Source organism: Ambystoma mexicanum, chromosome 3p (genome assembly GCF_040938575.1).
Source record: "Ambystoma mexicanum isolate Mex_15411 chromosome 3p, UKY_AmexF1_1, whole genome shotgun sequence".
Lineage (NCBI taxonomy): Eukaryota > Metazoa > Chordata > Amphibia > Caudata > Ambystomatidae > Ambystoma > Ambystoma mexicanum.
In genome coordinates this window covers 763,334,625-763,360,604 of record NC_090925.1, presented here as the reverse complement: position 1 = coordinate 763,360,604, position 25,980 = coordinate 763,334,625, and the positions used below count along the sequence as shown (strand labels likewise).

Genomic DNA, 25,980 nt, shown 5'->3' with positions numbered 1-25,980 from the left:
AACTCTTATAGCAGAATTAATGTATTGGTTTGTCTTTTGAGTGTGCAGCCCATTACATTATGCTATTTTCATGTTGTTTTTGTTTATAATATGCATTATTTTAGCTGCAGGCTCCCCTTATGAGACCATCTCATTAGTCTCATACCTTTAATACTTCTGGGTGAGCAACTCATATATTCCTGGATCTCGGTTAAACAATTCTTCAGAGGTTTTCATCAAGAGCAATCACGCAGGTACCAGAGCATTTGCAGTTTTCTTTTCTACAGAGGTAAAAAAGGGATTTGGCTAGCAGGAATAAACATATACTCCGATTAAGACTACGACTACTGTGGGGTTTAATGCAAGCCCCAGGGTCAAATGAACTGAAAGGCCATGTTAGGCCCAAAATGTGCAGGAACACCTTCTTGTCATGGGAAGGCACACTGGCTGACTGAGGCCTAAAAGTGCAGAAATCTCGTCGTAGTTGGAAAACACATGGTAGACTGGCCGAAAAATATACATGGCAAAATGTGATTATTCAACAAAAATGCCAGCAGTGAGTTCATTCTCAGCCACAGAAACACTGATAGCTCTGTGTTAAAGCAGGCCTTGGAAATATGAGACTAAACCTACAGAAGGGAATTCAAAAGCACACTTGCAACTGCCCTGTATCAAAATGCTGCATACATTAAAACTACAAAATGGCTCTGGCTTGTGATTGTGTAAAGCTAAAACCAGAGGCCTACTTTTCAATAAGTGACTGGCTGGTGCTTAAAGTGTAACCTTGCTGATACAGAGAGCAAAGAATATAGGGTGTAATTTGCCAACACAGAAACAGTTACCATGGAAGTGTGTGCATTTCGCTGCCTAAAACCATGTTCGCATGGGAACCGAATATCCCTTGCCAGAGTAATGTGAAGATATCATGATGGGTAAATGAACATTGATGGCAAGAGGAAATCATGTCACAAATAAAACGAAGGCCTCTTGTCTAAAGAAAGATATTGCGACAGAATGTTCTCCATTGGAGCTGATGTCAACACCAAGATTCAATGCCACCTGCCCCCACCACATGATCTTCTCTACTATTTATCTGAAAGACAATTTCTTTGAAGTTGCAGGGCCAGAGAGAAGAGCTGTATTCATGCATTACATATTCATGCATTACAGAGGAATGTATTGGTGTGGCTGGGTCAACAGAAAGGCCACCCTTTATGGGCTGAACTCTGTAAAATTGCCAAAATGCAAGCGGTTTTGTGGTCCATCTCTGGGCTGAATGGCTGGATGGACTGCAATCAAGATTATCACATCATGCCAGAGACCCATGTGGCCAGAGAGATAAGATATCTTCAGCATTCACTAGCCCGGCCATTGGATTCACAAGAATGTTGATTTACACCAGCCTGAGTCAACAAAATGCAACCGATTGCTGGATCTCCATTGAAAATGGGAAATTAAACATAGTGTGTAATTTTAGTCAGAATATGCATGTGTGGTTAAGAGAAGGCCATAGATTTACATTCAGAATCATACTTGGTTGATTTTTTCATGAATATTGAGATGCAGAAAAATGACTGAAGTATCGCTGTAAAGATTCTAAAAGGCCTACCTGTTAATTTAACTCTCATAAAAACTTGACCTTGGAAACAAGAGTTATCAACTAAATTGTTTTTTTAGGTCCCCAGAAAATGTAAAAAAGCAGATATTCGGGGAAACGATGGCTTAGTAAATTAGATATCTGGTTGGAACATTTCATATTGATAACTGGTATAATTTTTGAATTAATCATGAGAAAAATAATCATGTGCAACATCATGCAGAGACGAGAGACATTTAAAAAAATCTGGGGTGATGAGAGGAACCCAAATATATCTATATTGTTATGCGTAACTATACATTTGCAATAGCTGCCATGTAGTGACTTTTTAAGTGCACAAATTGAAATGTGTAAACAAATAAATGCAAATGGGTGAACTGATCCCCTCCCAATTTGGCCTTGGTAACCTGTAGGGCCAAGCACAGCAAAGAGTCCAGCCCTTGGATAAGGAGATGGAAAATAATTGTCCATTCAAAACTGATGACCAATAATAAGGTATATGGGACTGAAAACGTGTCTCCCCAAAGAAGCAGAATCAAGTCCCTGATTTGAAAAGTGTGATTTCTACAGAAAGTGGGAATTGATCCCTGAGAGTCTCTTCATTCTGGGCCGGTTCATTGTTATTCCTGAACCTAATGACCCAGATGGGCAGGACAGTGCTAGGTTTCATCGATAACAACGAGTTGGAAGGTGACAATGCTGGGAGGTTTAGTCATCCTGCAATACAGTGGTGCAGGCCTGCTACTGCAGTGTGGGTTGAACCTAAGAGGCTACTCACCAGCCAGCAGCACCAACCCAGGGGTAAAGCCAGGAAAATTGCCACTGCCTAAGAGGATTGTCTTCCATAAGTGACAAACTATACACAACAATGTTGCTGCAGTGCTTGATAGGCAAGTTCATCAGTTCAGGAATTATTTTTCCTGCATTTGTCAATTAATTTACCATAAGAGGAAAGCATGTTTACTTTGTTTTCTGTGGATAGATGAGCAACATGTTCCACTTGCTGCCTATTGAATCAGAGCAAAATGTTAACAATGATGATGTGTTTAATGAACCACTCAACCATTTGCCTTAAACTAGTATGTTATGTTATTTTATGTCAACTGGTATCTATAAATTGCACATCTGCCACGGGTAGTGCATCCATCACCCACAAGAACCGGTAGACGTTGCAGGTTATACCCTAAGTATGCTGACACTTTGGGGCACAGCCGTGGATGGTGGAACCAGTGGCCCAGGAGTTGCTCGCCCTGATGTGTCCCATATGTGCTAGAAAATATTAAGGTTCTGGCACGTTTTTTTTACAAATTAATCACTGAGAACAAGCACCTTTAGCCCAATGGAAAAGGATCTAAGCAAACAAAGCCTTTTTATCATGGTATCCTTTCTGGTTTTCTTGGGCTTTATCCATGGGAGTTTGAACTATGCTTCTCACTGTGGCCATTTGTTCTTTTAATCTTTCAGTTGTTTGGGAGAGGGGTAGTACAGCTTTTTCCTGTTCCCCCCAAGTCTCCCTTAACATGTCAAGGACATCCCCTTGCTCTCTGCCATATAGTTAAAATGGGGGAAAATCCTTTCGAGGATTGTGGGGTCTTTCGGACGGCAAAAAATGGCCCAGGTTGTCATAACATCCCAATTTCTGCCTTCAGCTTCTACTAATTTCTTTAAGATGTGTTTTGGGGTCTTGTTGAACCATTCCACTAAACCATCAGTCTGGGGGTGATAAATGGAAATCCTAAGTGTTTTATGTGTAACATCTCCTTTACTTCAGACATTAGTTTACTCATAAAAGTAGACACTTGGTCAATTAAGATCTCCTTTGGAAACCCAATCCGAGAAACCATGGGATCAAATGCTTGAGAATTTGTTGCCTTGTGTTATTGCGTACAGGAAATGCCTCAGGGCAATGGGTTGCATAATCCAATATTACCAGTATGTATCTGTTTCCAAGTGCTGATGGTTCAACGGCTCCTCTATGTCCATACCTATACATGAACAGGGTACTTCAATTATTGGTAATTGTGGTAAGGGAACTGGATGGAGCATCTGAAAACTAGTCTTTTGACATAAGGAACAAGTGAGAAAAACATTTTTCCCATCGCATAGAACCCTGGCCAATAAAAATGGCTTAATGTCTGGGCTTGGGCCTTAGCTGTTCCTAAATGACCGCCTGTTAAATGAGAATGGGTGATCTCAGATAAAATTTTTGTATGACTTTTGGGTAGCATTATTTTTGATCTACGAGTACAGGGCTTGTTCCAGAATTCCCTGGGCTATGTGTTCGCCCATCTTTACTTGGTGTGCTTCCTTCCTGTTGTTTTGAATGAAGATTTTGATGTCAACTATATAATCAGGGTCTATGACGCCTGCTAGAACGTCTAGGCTGTATTGCCAGGTTAAACCTGATTTAGTGGTAAGTCTAATGCAGGTTCTGGGAGGAGTAATAAGGACCAGATCAGCTGATATTAAAAGTCTGTCTCTGGGTTGTATTAGTTCTCCATTGATACTGCATAAGTCAAACCCAATGAAACGTTCTGTAGGTACTGATGGGTCGGAAGCTCTGTTGCAAAGTTTCTCACATTTTAGGTTCCTCCAGTTTATGTCAACTGAGCCCGATACCACTTCTGACACCACATATGCGGAGTCAGGAATGAAACTCGGGCACAAGTTGTTCATAGTTTTAGTTATATACTTTCATTAAAGAAAAAGGGGCTGAGAAAAGGCCTCTCTGACCCTGCTGTAGGAGGAATTTCCCTACCTAAACCATAACTAAGGATCAGTCTGTGTCAGAATGTCAAAATCAAAACTGTCCTTGTTACAAAAGTTCTACTCCGACCCTCAAACTATAACTAAACAAAAAGATGAAAAGGGGAATGTCTTTAACCTTTGATGCCTTTTGAAAAAAAGTGTTTGTAAAGTATAAGAAGTTCCAACTCAAAAGTTCTTCAGGGATAAAAAATCCTTGCGCCAGAGGGTGACTTCGTTCCCCTGGATTCCTCTTTATCACAATCAGTTCTTTATACAACAGTACCTTGTATTTTGTTGGTCTCAGAGTGGCACTGTTACTCACACACAGTTCTATAGTTCTATTCACTTCAAAGTTCTGTGGCCAAGATTTTCCTCATGTTTGTCCATTCCTCACAGTCCTAATATCCTTGCTTAGGATCTCTTGCTTCAACACATTTGCAAATTGCCCGGTATACACTCCCGCCGGGGCTTCTTCTATGTTTACCCTTGTGGCTGCCTGGCATACTCTCCTGCCAGGACTTCCGATCTGCATGCACTTGAAAATGACTGGTATACTTTTCTGCCAGTACTTCATGTATTTACCTACTTCCACAATTGTACATCCACTGTGTTGAACAATATATCCTCGTGATATACCATTTGCTTATGTGCTTCCATGTATCTGTATTCCATGCACTCACATACTGGTAAGGGATTTGGTTTCAATTCACTTTCCCTTTTTATAAATAGTCTCTCTGTTTTCTCTTGTTCTTTAGTCTGTTTTACTGTTCATTGTATTTGGTGTGACCTGCCGATACGCCCCGGGGTCCCCACTATTCTTGGGTTGACTCACCAGCTCTTGTTGGCGTTCTTGGGCTCTTGTGTAGTCCCTCGGTGAAGGTACTCTTCCTGTTTTCCCTTCACGACTCCTTCTTTGGCATCTTTCCAGTTCCTGCAGCTTCCCTTCAGCACGCCGGTTTCAGATTAAGTTCTCAGGGTATGCTTTCAGTGGTCAACGAACACCCAGGAGTCTCTTGCGCTCTCCAGCGTCTCTGTAACAGGTCTCCCTCTTGCAGCGTTTTCATTCTTCTTCAGTCTTGAGCCATGCAGCCCCACCACACCTGTTTGGGACCTCGAATTTCGCAGAGACGAGGATCGTTCTTTCACCAACATCAGCAGCTTTTGACACTGGGCTGCTGGGCTTTAAATTTCCTATGCATAGGTGTTTTTTCGGCCAACAGCTAGAACACGCATTGGGCTGAAAGTCACCTAGTTATGCACTGCTCGTCTCCTCTTCCTCGTCCAAGTATTCAGAGGATTCTGGGACATGGAGTCCATTATTGAATTTTGATGAAAAGAGTTTGAATAATTACTTTCAACATGCCTGGATGGCAAAGCAGTTCTGGGTGATGAATAGATAGAATTGATAATGGTATTCTCATTACTTCCACATGGTAGACCAACGTTGGGAGTTTGGTCTGTATGCTTTGATGAAGAATATGTTCTATTCTTTGAAGGGGCATGTGCAGAGGTATGCCAATGGGCCATTAGGGTTTTGGGTATGAGATGATTATCTTCAAGGTCAAATGGAGGATGCCATGTTTCATCCAATGAATCCATGACATCCCCCCGGAGGTTGTGTCCTCCCATGTGATACTCCCTCATATAGCCACCCCCAGGGTCAGGATCAGGTAGCAGCTGTCATCCCCTGACCACATGAGATGAGGTCACCACCATGGTATCAGTGAATACTGCATTGGATTCATCACACATGTTAATGATTGTTTAAAAGAAATACTCTGTTCTCCCAGGTGAAAGGGTTGACAGGCTCTTGCAGCTGCACATCTTTCCCATCGGGACCCCTGGGCTGAGCCTCATGGCAGTGTTCTGCCTTCTGCCTGCAACCACCTCCATTTAGGAGGGCTTAAGCCTATCCAAGCCAGGGGCTTGCTCTGCCACTGCCCAGACATCCTTGAAGGAAATGGTGGCCAAACGGTTTATTTTGTAGCTAAATAGTTGCAAATAATGTGCTAGAACCCCGTGAGTTCTACAGGAAATAAAAAGTGCAGTTTGATATGGCCTCCTATAATATTTCCAAATACGTAAACGATTTCCTATCTGGCATCAATGGGAGCCCAATGAGGCTTGATAAACAAATATGCCAGTGTGACGACATTACTTCTGCTCTGATGGAGTACAAGGGCGAGTAGTGACTAAACTGCATAATTAGCCCCCACACATCTACATACCAACAGTAATCTCGATCATAAAGTTAAAACAGGCACGGCCAAGAGATATACCTCCTTTGCATTTTGTTGGGATGACGGAAGGCTATAATCTGAGAAGGGGTGTGAATGTGAGCCGGTAGCAAGCAAAGTATCAATGATATATACTTTAATTACACAAATCAATTGTACATGTATCAAACACACTATAATAGCCCACCCCTGTAAAAGGAAGTCAGAGAAATGCAGAATGTAAAGATGCCCCACTCTAGATGCTTAGCAGGGAGTAAAAATAGGCAAGAGATGATTTGATGTTAGGCAGTTTGACGGTGTCGAACCAGGCTTCAAGATGCTGAAGATGCATGTTGAATCAGGTTTGGGCGCAGTTAGTGCTACTGGGTCAGAGAGCTGTTGTTGGTTTAGCGTTCGAGCGATGCAGGGCAGTCTGCTTATCAGGGTCAGTTGGAAGGTTGAGTCAGTTCAAGATGATGGTAACTTGCTGGTTTGGGTCGACAAGTAATGCGATGCTCCCTCGGTTCGAGCAGAGTTCCGGTGTTTGAAGCTGTGATCCTGGTTGTCCGATGCGATGATCGAAGAGGCAGCGGTTCAAAGTTGTCTGCAGCAGCAAGCTGGTTGTTTCAGAAGAACAGGTGAGATGCTGGTGTGATACAGCAGTTATGGATGCAAAACCACAGTGGTTTGAAGTTGAAGAGAGTTCAGAAAAGCAGCACCTGCGGATCCCTTTAGTTCAAGTGCAGTGCAACATTTCTAATGAAGTTCGATTGGCTTGATGCTGTGACAACTGGGATCCTGGCTGTTCTGGCTCATAGGCTGCTGTGACCACCACTGCAGGAGGCACAAGGACAAGGTGAGTCCTTCTCAGTCTTCACTCCCAGCCTAAGGTGATTTGCAAGCAGAGTGGTACATCTTGCCCCTCATCAAGAATCACCTCCAGTGTGCCCTCGGAGTGGGGAGGGAACAGAGCCGTCCTCTGCCTTGGGGCACTCCTTTGTCAGCTCAGTGGTTGAGGGCTTTGGAAAGATCAGCATTCCCAAAAGAGACCCAAATGCATTCTTCCTTAAGTGCTGTATGGCACAATAGTGAGTCAAAGAAGGTGTGAGGGGTGTACTCTTTTACAGGGATAATGCCACACGGTTTGGAGGAAAGCAAGCCTGCTTTAAGAGTTCTTCTCCTGATTGCATCATACCCAAAGCGCTTTGTGCTTAAGGATGTGAAGGAGACAGGAAGGACGTACAGTAGCTGAATGACCTTTCTAGGGCTGCACCTGTAGTGTTAATATTCATTCTTTCTTGAACTATGTAGAGCTCCCACTGCTACCTCCTTCTCAAGAGCATAGCATCAAAGGCCATTTATCATGAAACACACTGGTGTGAGGTTAGTCCTTCTGTTTAGGTTGTGTCAGCATCATGTTATTAGTAAAAATCAAAAAGGCGAGGGCTTTTACACTATCGTAGATGGCAATCCTTCACATCCGGAAAACCAAATTTCGGTCATCTTGGTAAGAGGGAGCTGGAAAACAGAGGAAGTAAGGCTGGCAAACTAAGCTTCTGGGCTTTTGCTCTGTTTTCTGGTACTATGTTATCGTGAACCTCAATTCTCATTTATATATTTAGACCAGTCATAATAAGAAAAGAAAAAAAAGGACAAGTTACACAGACCGCACAAGCTTAAGTCTTAAGATAGCTACCTCTAGCTTAGACCTGTATGCAAGGCAGTGACAGAAGAGCTTGCCTTGTGTTCAATTTTCTGAAAAAAGATTGTTTTTATTACACCAAAAATAAAGGCTGGAACCTCTGAGTTCAATATATATCAGCTATATAGATGTATAGTTTACAGAGTTATGCCACACAAGTCATTAAATAACTGTAGCTGTGCAGTCCCGAGTAGCACACCAGCGTACCTGGTGGCTAAACTCCACATATCTGGTGGCACACGCTCCTCACGCAGCAAATCGCACAACTCGTCTCCAAAGAGAGGACATGCAAACAATCCTTCTCTTGCCCCACACCTACCGCCTGGAACTCGATCCCGTTGTTTGCTCAGAAAGTCCCCACAATTCTCCAGTTTCTCAAATCTCTCAAAACATGGCTCTTTCAACAACATCCGACCGAAGAGAAATTCCAATGGGTACAAATACCAATGCAAAGACCTCAATTCACAGTACTGCGCTAAGGTTAAATGATGCCACCCCAAATGCTGGCTACCCACATTCTACACAGCGTTCTGCTGCTTTCGCGCTAGCTCTGTGCTTTAAACAATAAACAAAAAAATGGACTGTGGACTGAGAATATTCCTTCCAGTACTAAGTTATAACTGCCAGACCATCGGTAACAGGTATCGCCAAATTGGCATAAGTTAGCACTCACACATAAGCTTGAACCATATTGTAATACAACTCGTTTTGGTCTCATAATATAAGCTGGGTATTTTCAGGAAACACAATTTGTATCCACAGATACTAGATTTTCCTAGTTTGTAAACAAATCCCTCTTGTATTCAGAAATCATATGTTGTGTCCCAAAATAGAAGTATTTTATTTTATTTTTTGCAAATTAATTTTGTTTCCAAACATCGTCTTGCCATTTCTGAAAATACACTTTATTTGTCTCCAAATACTAGATTTTTTTTCAGAAAAAAAATGCATGCTTTCCTCAAATATCAGCTGGTAATTTATTACATCCTCTCATTTAGACGTTGCAAAAGGATAGCTGTTAGCCACCATTGTAAGCAAAACAGAAGGGGTGATGGCTGGAAGGTTTAGAATTAATCTTAACCTCTGACATTGCTGTGGGCAACCCTGCAGACCATCGTTCTACACCTGTCAAGCCATTACAAAAGGGGAAAGACCATACGCAAATCAGGCTTGGTCCCACCCCAAAAGGGGTAGTCCAGCCCGAACTGCTTGGTCACATCCCTTCTGAACGAAACCACAAGCATCCCCAGACATCCTAGTTGGGCCTCATCAGTGAGAAGTAGCTTGGGTGTTTATGCCCAGCAGGCAGGGGACCCATGTCTGGGCATACCTGTCCCACTTAGGGTGACTACAGCAAAACAAAAGAGGTGATGGCTTGAATGTTTCAAATTAATCTTAACCTCTGCCATTGCTCTGTGCAACCCTACAGACCACCATTCTTCACCTGACAAGCTATCAGGAAAGGGGAAAATCCATATGCAAATCAGGCTTGGTCCCACCCCAAAAGGGGCAGTCCAGCCCAAACTGCTTAGTCACATCCCTTCTGCATGGGACCACAAGCATCCCCAAACATGTTTCAGCCTCTTTGAGCCTCATCAGTGAGGAGTAGCTTGGGTCTCTAGGCCCAGCAGGCACAGAACCCTCGCCTGGGCATACCCGTCCCACTCGGGGTGACTACAGCAAAACAAAAGAGGTGATGACTGGAAGGTTTAGAAATAATATTAACCACTGGCATTGCTCTGGGCAACCCTCCAGACCATCCTTCTTTCCCTGCCAAGCATTTACAAATGGGAAAGACCATATGCAAATCAGGCTTGGTCCCACCCCAAAAGGGGCAATCCAGTCCGAACTGCTTGGCCGCATGCCTTCTGCACCACCCATCACCTCTTTGTATTTCCTTTGTCACCTCAGTGTCAAGCAAATCTTGATTTGCCCCAATACATATATTCCTGGGATAACCTCCTACACTCAGGGTCAGCCTCACCTGCCTGTGAACACCTATCCTAAAGCTGGTACAGCTTCAAATGCCCGATTTCACTCTTACCCATGTACACCCATCAGTATTTCAGTAACATGTTCATAGGCCCAGGATCTCACCTCACTTGCCTATGTGCATGCATCAAATGCCTCGAACAGCTCAATTTGAACCACATTGCCCCAAATACTTATTCAAATTGGGCATTTTCCAGGAATTGCTTCATATGCTCTAGCTCACGTCATATGCGCATGCACTCCCATGACAAACCTGCATAAGTATGTTTTTCAGGGGAGGGGCGCGTCATCATGATGAACAATAGCTACAGTGGCAACATGCCAGCAATCATCATGTGAGCAACATCATCAGTAATGTATAGTGCCAATGCTGGCATGTATTATTGTGGGCAAGGCTTCATGAAGAGATTAACAGTGGCAATGGTGGCATATATTGTATTTTGGTTTGAGGTATCATGCAAATGTTATAAAATGCTAGCATGTAGTGTTAGTGACCTGTTCGATTTTTGTATATGCTACTCAAAGAGTTGTAATTGTAATTTGTATGTCATTTCCTTCATAGGTTACAATAAAATGTGCAGTAAAACCTACTATTCTGACCTATTGCTATGCTAGATTGCACAGGCTAATTTGAGGGAGATGGTAATGCCCATCCACTGGAATTATTCACCAGCTTCCACTAAGATTGAATCAGTTAGGATGACGTTGCCCCCGCAGCAACCACCTGCCCCCCCTGATACCAAAAGCTGCCTCCTCGCCTTGACAACATTCTAGCCTTTGGCTGCCCAAGACTCAAATAGGCTGAGATTCTGGGGCAAAGGACAGAGGCCTCAAAGTGATGCCACCCACTAATTCTGACTACATCCGCGAGCACCAATCCTGGACTGTAGAGGGCAAGCTTAAGGATAGAGTGGGAAGTGAAGGACCGAGGGCGGTTGTCCAGGCATTTCCTTTTCTTTATGCAATACCGATAACTACTGGGCACCAGTGACATATTTGTCAGCTAGAGATGAGAAGATATATGATCAAGTGTCTAATGTGCAGACTGGGCTCAAATCACAGCTTCACCTCATAGTTTAATGTTGTCATCCTTGGCAAAATATTTGATCTCACTATACTATATCTATCCCAATTTGCATGTTGGGCATCTGCCTTTTTGTGTGAGAGTCCGGGGAGGGGAGGATACCTGGCAGGGAACAACGTGTTTTATAGGGTACTGTTTTGAGGCATTATATTCATAGCATGGTGGGGGTATGATTTGAGCTACCTAGCTATGCTCTCTTTTGTGAGGGTCAAGCCAGTAATTGTTTTACCTTGTAACTGAAATCCCAATTTTCAGAGGTCTGTTTGTGTGCAACCATAACAGACACTTTCTTTGAGACAGGAGTGGCACATTCTGTAGTTGCTTATGTTTGTGGTCGTTTTATTTGGCAATTCTTCCCTGCCTCTGTTAAGTTCCTAGGTCCAGTGAAAGGTTTTGCACTGCAAATGGGGGCAGTTTGCTGATGTCGCGGCAGCCTTATCCACTGCATGTACCTGGGCATGAAAGGCATGTTGCAGTTCAGGGCTTGGCAACATGTGGCCCTCCCGATGTTTTTGACTACAACTACCATCAGCTCTAGCCTGCATAGTCTAAGATGAGGGATCATGGGAGTGATAGTCCAAAACGTCTGGTGTGTCAGAGATTCCTGACTGCTGCTGAGCCTGGGATGGCCCTAAGGTGTGCACGTTATGTGCCTTGGGGCCTCCACAATGGAAGATGTTGCTCCTGCTGTCGCATTGATGGGGCCTAGATGGCTAAATGAGGAATAGCAAGGTGCTCTGGCTTTTTTTTTAGTCAGAGCACCCATGATTCCTCCAACTCCATTCTGCCGGGGTGGACTGCCAAAACTATTTGCATGAAGAAAAAAAAACTGCCGTGCAAAGAGAACACAGATATTGCGAGTTTACCTTGCTGGGCTTTCTTGCCCACCCTGTCTGCCAATGACATTTTACATTTAAAATACTTCAAACATGTTCATCCACAGATTTCCACTAGGTGGCAGGATTGGCCAACTTTTAAAGCAACATTTAAATGACTGCGGACACGGAGTGGACTCTCCAGATCCTCGTGCGTACCGCTTACGATAACGGTCCATCCGTTGGCCGTATTACCCTTGTTAATACCTAGGCCGATCGTTTCTGGAATATTGTGTTCTTCTGCTTGCGCTCCAGCCAATAAGGACACCCGTGGCACCTTCGGGAATGCTATTATAATAAGTGCAGGTCTCCAAGGCACTTCCAGGCATCACGTTTTGGTTATAGTTTATCTCAACAAGTGCACGAGGGTATGTCTACATGCAGTAGAGAAAAGTGGGCACGGTGAAAGATACGTGTCCGCTTCGTCGCCAATGTAGTATCTCGCAAAAGGACCTCCTCACGCTGCTAGTCAGCCACCCTCATTCATACAAGGATACACCGACACAGGGGCTGGGATGCAACACTTCTCTACTTCATGGCTGTCAGCCTGAACTGCCTTTCTGGCGGTAGCCCCGCCCCTTCCTACACGTAGGTCACAGCCCACTGGTTAATGGTAACAAACAGAGGACTCGTCCTCGGAACACATAAACACTGGCGACACCACAGCCGGTCTGACAGGGCTGCTCCCATGGGTGGCAGTAGCAAGGCTGATTTGCATAAGGCTGGTCACCTTCTGTAATGGTGCTGAGGGGGTAAAAAACAATGCTGTGGAAGATTGTCTAGAGAAATGCCAGTGGTGATGAATAATTCAAAACTTTAACATATCAGAGCTTTTGGTTATACTTTCAAGGTGTCAGCATGTAATCAAAATATGTTGTTTTGCATTTATGGTTTGCCCGCGCTGCTAAAGCCATGACGCGCAGCTGTCTCAGTGCTCTTCATAAGACACAGGGTGTGAGCGTTGGCATGGTGCAGTAAAGCTATTTCTATGCGTCCCTGGCACCTTCAAACACAGTTTGGTGGTGAACAAAGTGGATGCCTGTTTAAAATCTGTCTATAAACGGTATAAGGCTGGAAACGCCACTGCATGGGGGGTCAAAGCCGGGGCCTCAACACTCTGTGCTTTGTCACCTGTTCGGGAGAGGCAGCCTTGGTAGCTCACCACGGCATGGACGTTGCACCGTCACTATATGGTATAGGCTGTACCCACCAGCGCCAGCAGAGCGAGCCGGTGTCTACACACGGAGGGTTTCCTCTGTTTGAAAGCGTTGTATCTTCTGCCAAACCAGCCACACGTCTGTGACTTTTACCTTCACGGCTAATATATTCAGGAAAGTGTTTACTGTAAAAGCCTCTCACTGATTGGCTGACTGACAGACACACGGATTCACTCAATCTCCCAATATTCTTTAACTAAGGAACGTGGGGCCTGATGTACACCCTTCCCCAATAAAATATCGGAACCATTCAAACAAAAGAAGCGCATCTTTTTTCCATATGCTTTAATAGTGAACTTCATGTTTCTTTATACAGCCGGCACAACGCACAAGCGAGAAAAACTCCATTATCCACGCATGTTTCTTCGTTCAGAACTCCAGACACATAATGGCGGAAGGAGGAGAGAGGGGGGGTTGGAATGTCTCAAAGGCACATTGGAAAGATTAAGGGAATCATTTAAGACCATGGAGTCAAGAAGGAAAATCAAACGTTGTCATGAAAATATTGTGAACTATCAATATCAAATTGAATAACATAACAAACAGTTTGTTTAGTTGGTTTACTGCTGTTTGGAGCAAGTGCCTAAAATAGGTTACAGCAGGACCCAGGGAGCCTCATCATTTACAAAAGCGTTTTTCAATGGGAAAAATCCCTTTGAAAAATGCATGATACATCTGGCCCACTGGCTCTTTTTCCTCGCAAAATGTGGTTTTGCTGCAACAGAAAGATCTGATGCTGACAGTAGTATTTTCCAGATGTTATCCTTATAAGATTTTATTTACATGTTCGAGTTTGATATTATTATTAAAGTTTCAAATGGGATGTATCAGAATTGCTCACATTTTTACTTTTAAGATTGACATACCAACCAGGTGGGGTGTGCCAGCAACTCGCTTGTTCCCATTTACATGGGGAAATGATATCACTGCAGCAAAGATGACGTCTCATTATGTCATTTCACTCCAGAGAGGGCTACCACACCCGACCCGTACTGATACCCCAGTACTGGCAACCATTTTATGGAGCCTGCATGGCCTGTAAAGGGGTTTCCACAAAATGGCTGCCTCTAAATAAATCAGTACGGGAAGCCATTTTGCAGCACCTTAAGTGGGAGGAAGTGATATCATGGCAGTACAATGAGACTGATAGGAAGGGCAATATGTGGTTGATATCCCCATATGGGAAGGTTATTGGTCTAGCCGTTGACGTTTTGAAGATGACCAAATGGATTATCTCCCAAATCCACTTTTAATTCAATGTATTTTGGGTTGATGGGGGGAAATACTGATGACAGTATGGTTTTTGACTTGGGGGCTGTGTGATGCAGAATAGGATATGTGTACATCTTTTATCCGAGGGGGTGTAGCGGATGATGCTGGTGCTCTGAAGGGATCGCGGAATCCAGGTTTTTCTTCTCAGTGTGGCTCGGTCTGATGACGCAGTGCATTTCAGTGTGTGCCTGCACTGCCTCCATAGCTTGAGGCGTCACCCTTTTTGTTGCAGAGGTCAGTGTTGCAGCATTCAACCACATATGGATACTTTTCCTTAATGGCATCGTCTTGCCACTTCTTACACTCTTCGTGCGAGGCACATCCTCGGGTGACAGAGTCTGTGCATGTGAGAGATGGAGAGAAAGGGGGGGTTTAGTTCTTCTCATGGGTTGGGTTTGTTCACTTTATCAAACATCTTCAGTTGTGGCCTAGACAACCAGCTGGCTCTCCCCTGGTCTAGCAGACGTTGCCCAGAATTCTCAGCATCTGCGAACCCCGATCATATTGACCCCCAAAACTCCCCTACAGCTGTTATGACCACACTACTACTGCACATATGCCCGAAACGATTGTCTTTTATTTTAATTTATTCATTGTGATTTCGTTGGCCAAAAAACCTTAAAACATTTCTTACAAAAATGTCCTAATATAATATAGTAGTTATTCATAGATAAAAGTACAATTGATAACACAAATAATTATACATAATAAAAGTCTTCACCCAACATAGCACATATGCATTTTATTATTCGCACGAGAGCTAAAACACGCGACGTCTAGATTCCAGCCAAACCGACGTCCCCAAAACATGTAATCATTGTATGGACAAAAATCAAAGGCAAATCCTTCCAGCCATCGGCATCTAACCAAATAAGTAGCCTCGCATTCCAACAAAAGGTGCTTCTAATTTTTAACTTTGGCAATAGATGTATGAAGACGACATTATCTGACAGTACGTGGGAGGCCATGCCGAGCCCATGACGTGAAGTGTGCACAAGTCATTAAAAGAAAATCGCAGGAATAGCGTTTGAAACATTGTCATTGGCAATGTAACTAGACAGAGTGGAAGTGTGTTAGTTTCCCTTATGGCATGTTTGTGATGATTGTATATCTTATATTTCCTAAGGGCGTCATGCTGGTTTGTCCAATCCCAAAGTGTCATTATTAGTTGTACCCTGTTGGGATTAGATAGCGGTCCCTCAGTCTTAGAATTGAATTCATCCAAGGAAGTCAGACACTCATTTTTCATTTTCCCAAGCTGTATTGATGTCCCTGCCAAATAGACTGCTTGCAAATCTTCAAAAAGGGTTTTTCTATGAGGATCCAGTATTTTACTTAGTAACTTGAGTTGATCAAACATGGGACTAAAGTTATGAGATTGTACACCCAATCCAATACGAATTAAAGTGATTGGGATACAGGATGGATGTTTTGATGACCTGAAACCCATACGTCAATGTCGCAATGCACTTAGCTTTATAGAGTTTAATAGGGGTAATATAGAAAAAGAACAATATTTTGTGTATATTTTCTGCATTTGAGCTGAGATTGGCCTCAATTTACATCTTAGCCTGTCCTACAAATCTGTCCGCCTACGTTTGAATTCATCGTGTGTTTTAGGTTGGGAGTGTCTGTTCCCATGGATCACCTGACAAGACTTTCAGCAAATTTGGGAAGGTGATGGGTCATTACAGGGGCCCCCAAGAATGTCATATCCTTAGCCTTGCTCTGTTCATATCTCCAAAGGATAATTCTGCTCTGATAATCGTTATTCTATACTTTATACCACAGCCCCCCTAAATCTCTGAGGCAACCACTTCCCTTGGATGTACTTTGCCTCGGCCGCTGCATATTCATGGACTGTACGACATCGCTACATTACTCTGTACATGCCCATATCCCTGTATCTTACCACTGCTGTGGAACTTTGCTCCGCCCCTGAATATCCTCACACCTTAACATTGGCTGTGTATATAACAGTACCTTACAGTTCTGTGTGGCCCCCTCTGTACCTCTAGGACTGTAACACTGTAACTATGTATACTGTCTATTGTGCCTAAGGGCCTCATGTAACCGGTTCACCCTAGCTCCCTGATGCCTGAGGGCTTGTGTGTGCTATACAAATGGAAATAAATAATAAAGTACCTACACAGAGGGGACTGAGGGTTCTCAATTCTTTGGGCGCACCCTGCGAATGGTAGTGCACGGTCCCTTGCAATGAGCACCCAGGATCTGTCTGGGAGGCCCTGACTGAAATCTGCGTCCTGCTACTCCGCTCGCACACCCTATGCCCTCTCTTGAATAACTCCCCTCATTTCAAACGGCCTAGCTGGATTGAGATACCCCAGCCAGCTTCTAGAGCTCTCAGGTGGACACTGCCACCTTCCTTTCTAAAGGGGTCTCCGCACACCCTGGACCTATAGTAGGGGTATTATGCCATCAGTCCATCTCAGGCCATCTTGGGGCGCATTGAAACACAATTCACTTGCTGTGTAAGCGCCTTACAAATGCACAATAAATAAATAAGTTTGCTATGGGCCTGCAAGAGGTCCCGACCCTCCCTTTTGATTCACAGAACCCTGTAGTCGATGACATGCTTTAAACATATACAGATGATACAGAACATACTTTGGGACATCATTATGGCAGTTATATACATTTATACATACCAATCGTTGAATAGGTGGTTGTTGCACATGTGTCCTTGTATGTGCTGTCACACTGAACCGGCTTCACATTGTGATCATTGCCCTTGTAGCATTTGATAGCGGAGGCTGCATTTCAGAAATTAGAAGAGAAGAGTGTGAGACAGGGGGAGAGAGAAGCGGCCCTGACCACAATGTGTTAAACCCCAGAGACAGAGGTAACAGAATGATCCTGCCTGTGAGGCGATCATCTCGCTCACCCATCTACCACCCATCAGAGGGAACAATCCCGGGGAGTGACCGATTGCCCGTTCCCACTGCACCAACCCTTTGTCCAAGGGTTTCCTACTGGGAGTTATACTCCACTTTGTTTGGTAGGGTTTACATTGCCTGGGTTGTACGGCTGCATGCATTCAATTGGGGCTTTGTGTTCAGTATCTCACCGCAATAGATTGAGGCCAGCAGGACGAGGACAGTTGTGAGCTGCATTGTGATGTCTGGAGTCCGATTCTGAGGAAGACACAGAGGGTTAATAAGCGGGCAATGGAAGACCAATCAAGAGTTTCAGAAAGGCAGGTGAAAGAGCATGGAGAGTCAATGAGCGACCACAGAAGAGAGAACTGACACTCGTTGAGAGGGGATGGAATAGAGAACTGGTCCCATCTGGTCTAAAAGCAGCCTTCTGGGAAAGGAGGTTATCAGCTGTTCAAGGATATGGGAACATACCAAGGACAGGTGCAGGGGTGTTCAGGAAGGATGAACCAAGCACCACACCCGGAGTGAGAGTGCCATAACTATGCATGTTTGGTATAAGACTGGAATTAAAATGATGTACACCAGAACATGGGAGAAAGAGTTACACAATGTTTATAATACATTAAAGTGAATACTTTAATTAAAACATCCACATATGCCAAATGTACATCAAGGACAGCATTGGTTCAGAGGAGGGGCATCCTTTCCCTATTCCTCCTCCAGGTTCCAGGAGGTCTTACAAACATCTCAATTTAAAGTATAAGAAGAGTTAACAACAGGAGGGCTCCATCTGCTCTGACAAACAAGCAAACACAAGGCAAATGTCGTGCTAAGGAGACCTGGCCACTGAGGGCTTTCAGAATTCTGAGCTGGGGAAACATCTGAGCTGACAAACAAGCAAACACAAGGCAAATGTCGGGCTAAGGAGACCTGGCCACTGAGGGCTTTCAGAATTCTGAGCTGGGGAAACATCTGAGCTGACAAATAAGCAAACACAAGGCAAATGTCGGGCTAAGGAGACCTGGCAACTGAGGGCTTTCAGAATTCTGCGCTGGGGAAACATCTGAGCTGACAAACAAGCAAACACAAGGCACATGTCGGGCTAAGGAGACCTGGCGACTTAGGGCCTTCAGAACTCTGAGCTGGGGAAACATCTGAGCTGACAAACAAGCAAACACAAGGCAAATGTTGGCCTAAGGAGACCTGGCGACTGAGGGCTTTCAGAATTCTGAGCTGGGGAAAGTTCACGCTCACCTGAGCCCACTATCCCTTCAACACATTGCTTCTCTTTTCAAGTCCACAAAGTTTAATGGACATTTAAAGAAGACTATTTCTATGCATTCTTCTAATGTGACAAAACAGCTTTTGCTGCCCACATAATTGGTTCCACCTGCTCTTAGCACAGACCTTTTCTGGCAGCAGTTTCAGATGGCTCGTGATGGCAAACCTCAGTATGATCCCCTTTCAGTACTGGGGACCCGCAGTACACTGCCTCTGTGTACCACCTGAATGCCACAGAGGGCTACCCAGGCCCTGTGTCTCCCATGCGCCATGCATCTGGCCTCCACTTCCCCTTCAGGGTTTAAACCTTCTTTTGTAAAACAGCAGAAAGAAATCGCTATTGTTTACACATAATCTCCCTTCCTGTCAGGATAACTACACGAGACGGAATTAGACACAGTAGCCACACCAGGCAGGATTATGATACAATCACATCAAGTGGGATAATTGGTTATTTATAATGCGCTTAATACCCAGAGGTTTCTAAACGTGGACCCGGGGATCGAATCTGTGATGCTCCGCATTGTCTTGTTTCTAAGGAGAGCGCACTTGCCCCTGAGCTATCCTCCCAAAACGAAAAACAAATAGCATATCAGGCAGGATGTAAAACCATAACCACACCAGGCTGGTGTAGTAACAATGGCCAGGCCATCATGCATGACCCCCACACCCTCACTCATGCATGGACAGCTGCAGTTCAAGCACCCGAACAAACAAAAAACAGAGACAAGGTTGTTATTAGTCTGAGCTTCACTCACATGCGGAAATCACAGCATGTGCAGCACTGAAATGAAGGAGAGGCATGCAGGGGTGCATGTTTCCTTCATGCACATGACAGATGCAGCAGGGCACTCCTAGCATGCTTCCATCACACAGATCCAGTGGTCGAAGTGGGCGGGAGCGGTCAGAAGCGGTGCTCCTCTACTTCTTTTAATTGAATTTTACAGTTCCTATAATTTTATTTTACAAAGAAACCGTTCCGGAATGGTTTCATTTTAAAATAAAAGTGTGGGAGGAAGTTGAAACTTGCACTTCGGTGCACTGCACTGGACATTCTCTTAAATGGCAGGCACATGTGTTTTGGGGTTTGTATTGTGCATGGGAGGGGGCGTGGCGATGTTGGTTTGTGGGGAGCAGTGAAGGCCAGGAGGGAACATAGCTCCACTACTTCTTTTTGTACACTTCGATCACTGCACAGATAATTGGTTCAGCTGTGCGGCCACAGGACATACATGGAACACACACACACACACACACCCACCCCGCCCGCCTCCCCACACCCCCCAGGTATAGCACTGCCAGAAGAATTCCACACGCTTCTCTCTCATCCACAGTGCCGGATTCAGAGAATAGCAGAAGGGTGCATTGTGGGAGAATTGCCATCTGGTGGTATAACCGAAGCCTTTTTGATTTCTAATAAATAAAATGATATGATTAATTCTGTTGCTAATTAGACCCCCTTTCATACAGGCTTCATGCCAAATTATAGTGCAAAATGTGCCTTGGCTAATGCAGTTTTCTGACACCTTCAGGAGCAGCCCTGCCATGGCACATGGCAGGTTCAAACGCTGCATGCACTTTGCTGACTGCTGCTGGAACACAACATTTCTGCAGGTGAAGGTGGCGTTTTACTCATAAGCACCTCCGTTTCCAAACTTGATAATTGCATGCCTTAGTCAGTTTGATGGCACGAAGATCTTTAAATATAAGCCATGTCTGGTTTTGGCATGCTGACTACTAAGAGAACACAATTATATAGCCACAGCAATTTGATATAATTGTGGCGTCAGCTCTGTGAGCAGGGCCCAGCGGTGGCAAGACTGATTTATATTGTGGTCTAATCTGAGTATCTCCTCAGCTACTATGCGGAACAATGGTCAGGTTGCTGCATATTTGATCCCCATGCAGGAAGGGAAACACCTTCCTTCAGCACACAGGAATCTGCCACAAGAGGAGGTTTCCGGGTACCTGGTGCGTCAAAGGTATTACTGACATAACAACGCCACGCTCACACCAGGGTGCTGGCCTTAAGGACTCTCTAGCACTTCATGCACTCCCCACTACCCATTTCCTGCAGACAAGGCACAGTGGGTGTGATGCCAGAAGGCAAAGGGCAATTGTTACATTAGCCTGGATTGGACCCCTTAAATGAGGCTTGATTTGGACCAATCCCCTGTGACATTGTGCCTTTATAAGCAAGAGGCGCCCCCTCTTTCTTTAATTTATCTTTGGGTTATCACAGGAAGAAGATTTCATTGGACTTCTTTTGGGATTACAGCTTATTCCAAACTCCTCTTCCTTTGTTTATTTATTTATTTATTGTGCATTTGTAAGGCGCTCATACACCAAGTAGATTGTGTTTCAAAGCGCCCTTAGAGACTACAACTGATGTCATCGAAGGCAGATGCAAGTTCTACTCCCTAACTACCCCCAAGGAACATTCATGGGAAAACTGCTGTGTGGAAAAAGCCTACTGTAACTGATGCACTAGTACCCTGAACCCTGTCCCTGGATGTGACTAAACCCCTTAAAGCCCCTCTTCAAGCCTCCCTGGTTTGGAAGTTCAGATGAAACGACTCATCTTGCGACTGAAGACAGTGGGCTTGCCAGCAGTCAAGCAACAGTTCTGGGCCTTGATTCTTGCACTGAATCATTTGTGAGCTACACTGGCCCGCACATCGCCTGCCTGCCACAAGCAGCTTCATGCCATGTATCATTGATGCTTGGACCAGAAACGTGTTGTGCCCAGTCGACCAAATCGCCAACCTGACACTGAACGAGCCCCACAGTAAGCTCCTAGAAGTCTGGCTCAATGATGTTGATCCCGCAAAGACCATAAACCAAAAGTACTGTGAATAGGCTCCGTCCTTCTGGGCCACATTTGGACCATAGTGACTTTCACGGTTCCTTCCCAAACTTTTTATACAGGTCTGTTGACATTGTCAAAACGTCTTGTGCCTCAACACCACTGTTGATCAACCCAGAGTGCCCTTTCACACCAAGTTCTGCATTTTGCAGGGATTGCCCAGCATAATAAGGAAGGTCAATCCCATCATTGCACATATATAGGGAATTACCCAAGTTGGAGATAATCAGCGAGGGATGACAAATGACTACGTGACACATATGTTCCCTGTTTATACTTAAGGCTGCAGGATTTATGGAATAACCTGTATGTGGCTGATGTCCATGAAGAGTTAACTAATTGCCACTCTTAATCACCTAATTGTGGCCAGTTACACATTTTGTCAGTCTTGTTTGTGGATGAAATTGTCATCTTTGATGCTACTCAAATTGGTCTGCAACACTCTCTTTAGGTTTAAATCAGTTTATTGCAAACCAACAATTTAAAAATTAAGTTGACCAAATCAGTGATTCTAATCACAAAGAGTAATAGGAAACAAATCTAAATTCAGGTGGGCTGTTGCCAAGACACCATTAAATATACTATCCCACTATGATTGGGATATCCTATTCATGATACGCCCCAGACCTGCAGACATCCAAATTATACTAAAATCAAAGTTAGCTCTGCTGTATGTCCAAATTACAAAGATAAAAGCCAAATATTGTAGATACTTATTTGTTCCCCTTATTAACTTCTATAAGGGCAAAGTATTACCAACCATAACTTACGGCTTAAAAGTATCAACACTGTTAAAATGGGAGGAACTAAACACTTTGCAGGGCTACTTGTGGATAAGAATTTTCAGACTTCCTAAATCTATACCTATAGTGCCGACACAGCACGAATTTGGTATTCCCCACTGAAGGTCGATTATTTGTTGAAATAAATTAAAATTATTTCTAAAAATCTTAGAGCCTCCGAAGAACTCGGTATACATCGATGTAAATTTGGCTATGTTAAGTAGTCAATCTAAGACCGTAACGAATTTTATTGCAGACTGTGATGGGATCTTAGTAGAAATTGACTCGAGACATCAATTTCTAATTGACAATCCTCAGAAGGTAAAAGAAATGCTGCCACATAAGTGGGTGCAATCAACAAACCCAACTTTCAAGCTACACTCAATTTTTGTAATACGCTAAAATGTTGCCCCTTATTACATCTTGCTAAAATACCTCTGCAAGTTCCCTGATAAGAACTATTGCCATATTTATACAGGATTTCATTTAATTTATTGGGAACTTTCGAAAGCAAAGGTCGCTACAGAGGTCTGGATTAAAGCAATAGAATGTGCTTTCTTTGCCAAATCGCAGCTGAATTAGAGACACGTAAACACTTATCAAGCAGATGCGATTCAACGAGACTGTTAAGAGATTAGGTTTTAAAAAGTTGTGTGCACGACTCGTACTTTCAAAACTCTGGCTACGTTTGGAGTGAACTATCGGAGGGGAGACAGATGGCATTGATAACTGCATTAGAATGTTATAGCATTATGCATGGCCTGTTTTGAGAAAGAATTGCACTATGGATAAGCAATATAATTGTAATTTCCCTTTCAAATTTTGTAAATTATGATATTTTTATTGTAAAGTAATTCTGTGTGTGTGAAAAGGTTTAGTGAACATAACATAATAAAATATTTATACATTTTTGGGGTATTTCCTTCTGTTTTTTTTCTATATTTTGAAGGCAGTGTGTGTATCTGTGCTTATTGCCATTTTATTTAAGCTAGTTGCAACTAGTTTTTTTCCACAATTATCCAAATAAAGAAATGCATTAAGGCCATCACCCAGACATACAGTAAACAGTGGAGATGGGTTATTGGACATCAACTCCAGTTCTATTCTTATCTTATAAAAGGCTGCTGCTGTGACTGCTGCTGACCTGGGCTACATCTCCACAGCTGTTTAAACAGATTGCAGTGCGAAGCACCGTGGCTTTTTACACCCCTTATGCTGCCAGTCTGCAAAGAAGCAAGACTGACAGAATGGGGATCCAATCAGGGAGACCCTGCAAAAAAGGATGACTGACAGAATGGGGATCCAATCAGGGAGACCTTGCAAAGAAGCATGACTGAGAGAATGGGGATCCAATCAGGGAGACCCCGCAAAGAAGTATGACTGACAGAATGGGGATCCAGAATGGGGATCCAATCAGGGACACCCTGCAAAGAAGCATGACTGACAGAATGGGTATCCAATCAGGGAGACCCGTTTTCCCATTTATATCCGAATGAATTCCACCTGTATTGCTATGTGAACACTTGAAGAATCACAAAGCAAGCAGGGAGCTTTGCTACTAATCCGGTCTGTGAAGCACCAGCAGAGAGGCCGTGATAAAGGAGACATCTGAATTATTCCACTAAAAAGAGAGGGAAGGAAACGAAAGCTGAAGAAAGAAAACGGAGCATGATTATGTCGAAGGAGAATAAGTGTGCGCCTCACCTTTTGCCCGTGCTCCTCTGGGGTGCGAGTCTGTGTCTGGGATGCTCCCTTGAGATCGCTGATGGAGTGGACGAAGGGACCCGCTTTTATTCAGTAGAACCCGGATCTTGAACGCAGAGTTTCAGCCCCTGACTCACACATGCTTGCAAACATCTCATGGAATAAATATTTTACTTGCTTAAACAAACCTGGGTGTCTCACATGCTCCATCACCCCGAGGCAGACACGCGGTGTGCTCTGCCACAGGATGTCACCCTTTGGTGAGCTTGCCAGACTTGCACAAGAGGGAACTGTTTTGATGGATTGCCAAAGAACACCTGCAGCCTGCACCTCAAGAGTGCCGACACCCCAAGTGCCTCGAAATTGAGACGGTAGCAACAACAATTGGAAGGCCCGGTCTACAGTTGTGTGATGCCATGTGACTGAGATTGTGGATTTGGCCTGTGCAGTAGGGAGACTACATGGTCATACATCCTAGGGTCGCCATATGCCTACCCGAGATCTTCCTTCTTACCAGTTGTTATCGCAGCTATTATACAATTTGGCTCAAGATTAGAACTCTCAGAATTCAATAATTTGAAAATGGCTACTGTGACAACTGCTCACACGAGCGTTATGCAATGATCCTTTTGTGATCAGTGCTATGCTTGGGTCATTGCACACTGACTCTACAGGCATGAACACGATCACCGCAACATCCAGACCCTCCACTGCCTTCCTTACCAGTACAAACCTTTCCTGTGTGATTAACCTTTCTCCCCCTCTGCCCTTCCACTCATCTAATGCCCTTTTCTATCCTCACTGCCCAATATCTGGGGACCTCTGATGGTGGCATAACATGGTACTGGTGCAGTTAGACCACTATAGTGGTGACTGGGTGTGATGAATTAGAAGTAACCATCCCAGAAACCCTGACCTGTACCCCCTCCCATGTGGCCAAGGAAAGGTAGCCGCTACCTGATCCTGACCATGTGGTGGTATTATGCGGGAGGATCACATGGGAGGTAACTCGGGTCAGGAGAAATGGAAGTACCTTCTGAATAATGTCCCTAATTATCCTTCAGTCCTTATGGCTTCCTGTAAAATTGAGGATTTTGATTTTGGAATAACTAAGAACATTATGGACTCCAAGTCCCATAATGCTCTTAGTACTAACACAAGGAAGTGGGAACCAGAGTTGCAAAACTCTAATGAGCGGTCTAGTGATTACATTGACCCACATCTGAGCGGGACCTTTAAACATTAAAGGCCCTTCAGTTGTGGGCCAAAAAGAAGGAGAAGGAGCAGGAGGAAGCAGAGGTCGGCACCGCTGCATTGCCAGTAGTGAGACGATGTGCACAGAACGTGGCAGAGGTCCAGTCAGATGCTGAGGATGCACAACGGGAAGCGGTAATGAGGCCAGCTGTCCCAAAGGAGAGAGAAGCTCTCTGTGTCCTGCATCTCGCTCTGGTGTGAGGTTTTCAGTGGAGCACGTTTGGAGCAGTGGGTGCTCCAGTGAAAGATAGCATGAGCAGAAGAAGGCTGACCGGAGCTGTCAAATGTTGGAGAAGCCCCGACGTGTGAAGAAGCAGAAGCAGCCAGTCGGAAGGAGATGCCAAGACATAACACTGAGTTGACCTAATATAGTTGACCCTGGGGCGCTCAGAAGTAGACAGCTGTGCAGAAGTGCACCTTTTGAATGACAAACCTTTAAACTAAAGCAAAGTGAGTGCAGCCTCCCACATGGGAGATGTCCAACCTGAGAATATTGTAACCCACATTGCCA

General features: G+C 44.2%; 1 protein-coding gene across 1 annotated transcript; it reads right to left on the bottom strand.

Annotated features, from left to right (window-relative positions):
- Positions 1–13,678: 13,678 nt before the first annotated feature.
- Positions 13,679–24,303, bottom strand: LOC138580830 (ly6/PLAUR domain-containing protein 2-like). The gene is made up of 4 exons (XM_069651694.1): positions 24,216–24,303; positions 17,771–17,837; positions 17,352–17,456; positions 13,679–15,020 (listed from the first exon to the last, which is right to left on the bottom strand). The coding sequence occupies exons 2-4, from the start codon at positions 17,814–17,816 to the stop codon at positions 14,860–14,862; spliced, it is 312 nt and encodes a 103-aa protein (XP_069507795.1). The 5' UTR covers positions 17,817–17,837; positions 24,216–24,303; the 3' UTR covers positions 13,679–14,859.
- Positions 24,304–25,980: the final 1,677 nt, after the last annotated feature.

Excerpts from the sequence above, each read along its gene's own strand:
- LOC138580830 (XM_069651694.1), bottom strand. The coding sequence starts at position 17,816 with ATGCAGCTCACAACTGTCCTCGTCCTGCTGGCCTCAATCTATTGCG. Across the intron at positions 17,457-17,770 it reads GCTGGCCTCAATCTATTGCG|CCTCCGCTATCAAATGCTAC; the intron begins GTGAGATACTGA and ends TCTGAAATGCAG. Across the intron at positions 15,021-17,351 it reads AACCACCTATTCAACGATTG|ACTCTGTCACCCGAGGATGT; the intron begins GTATGTATAAAT and ends TCACATGCACAG.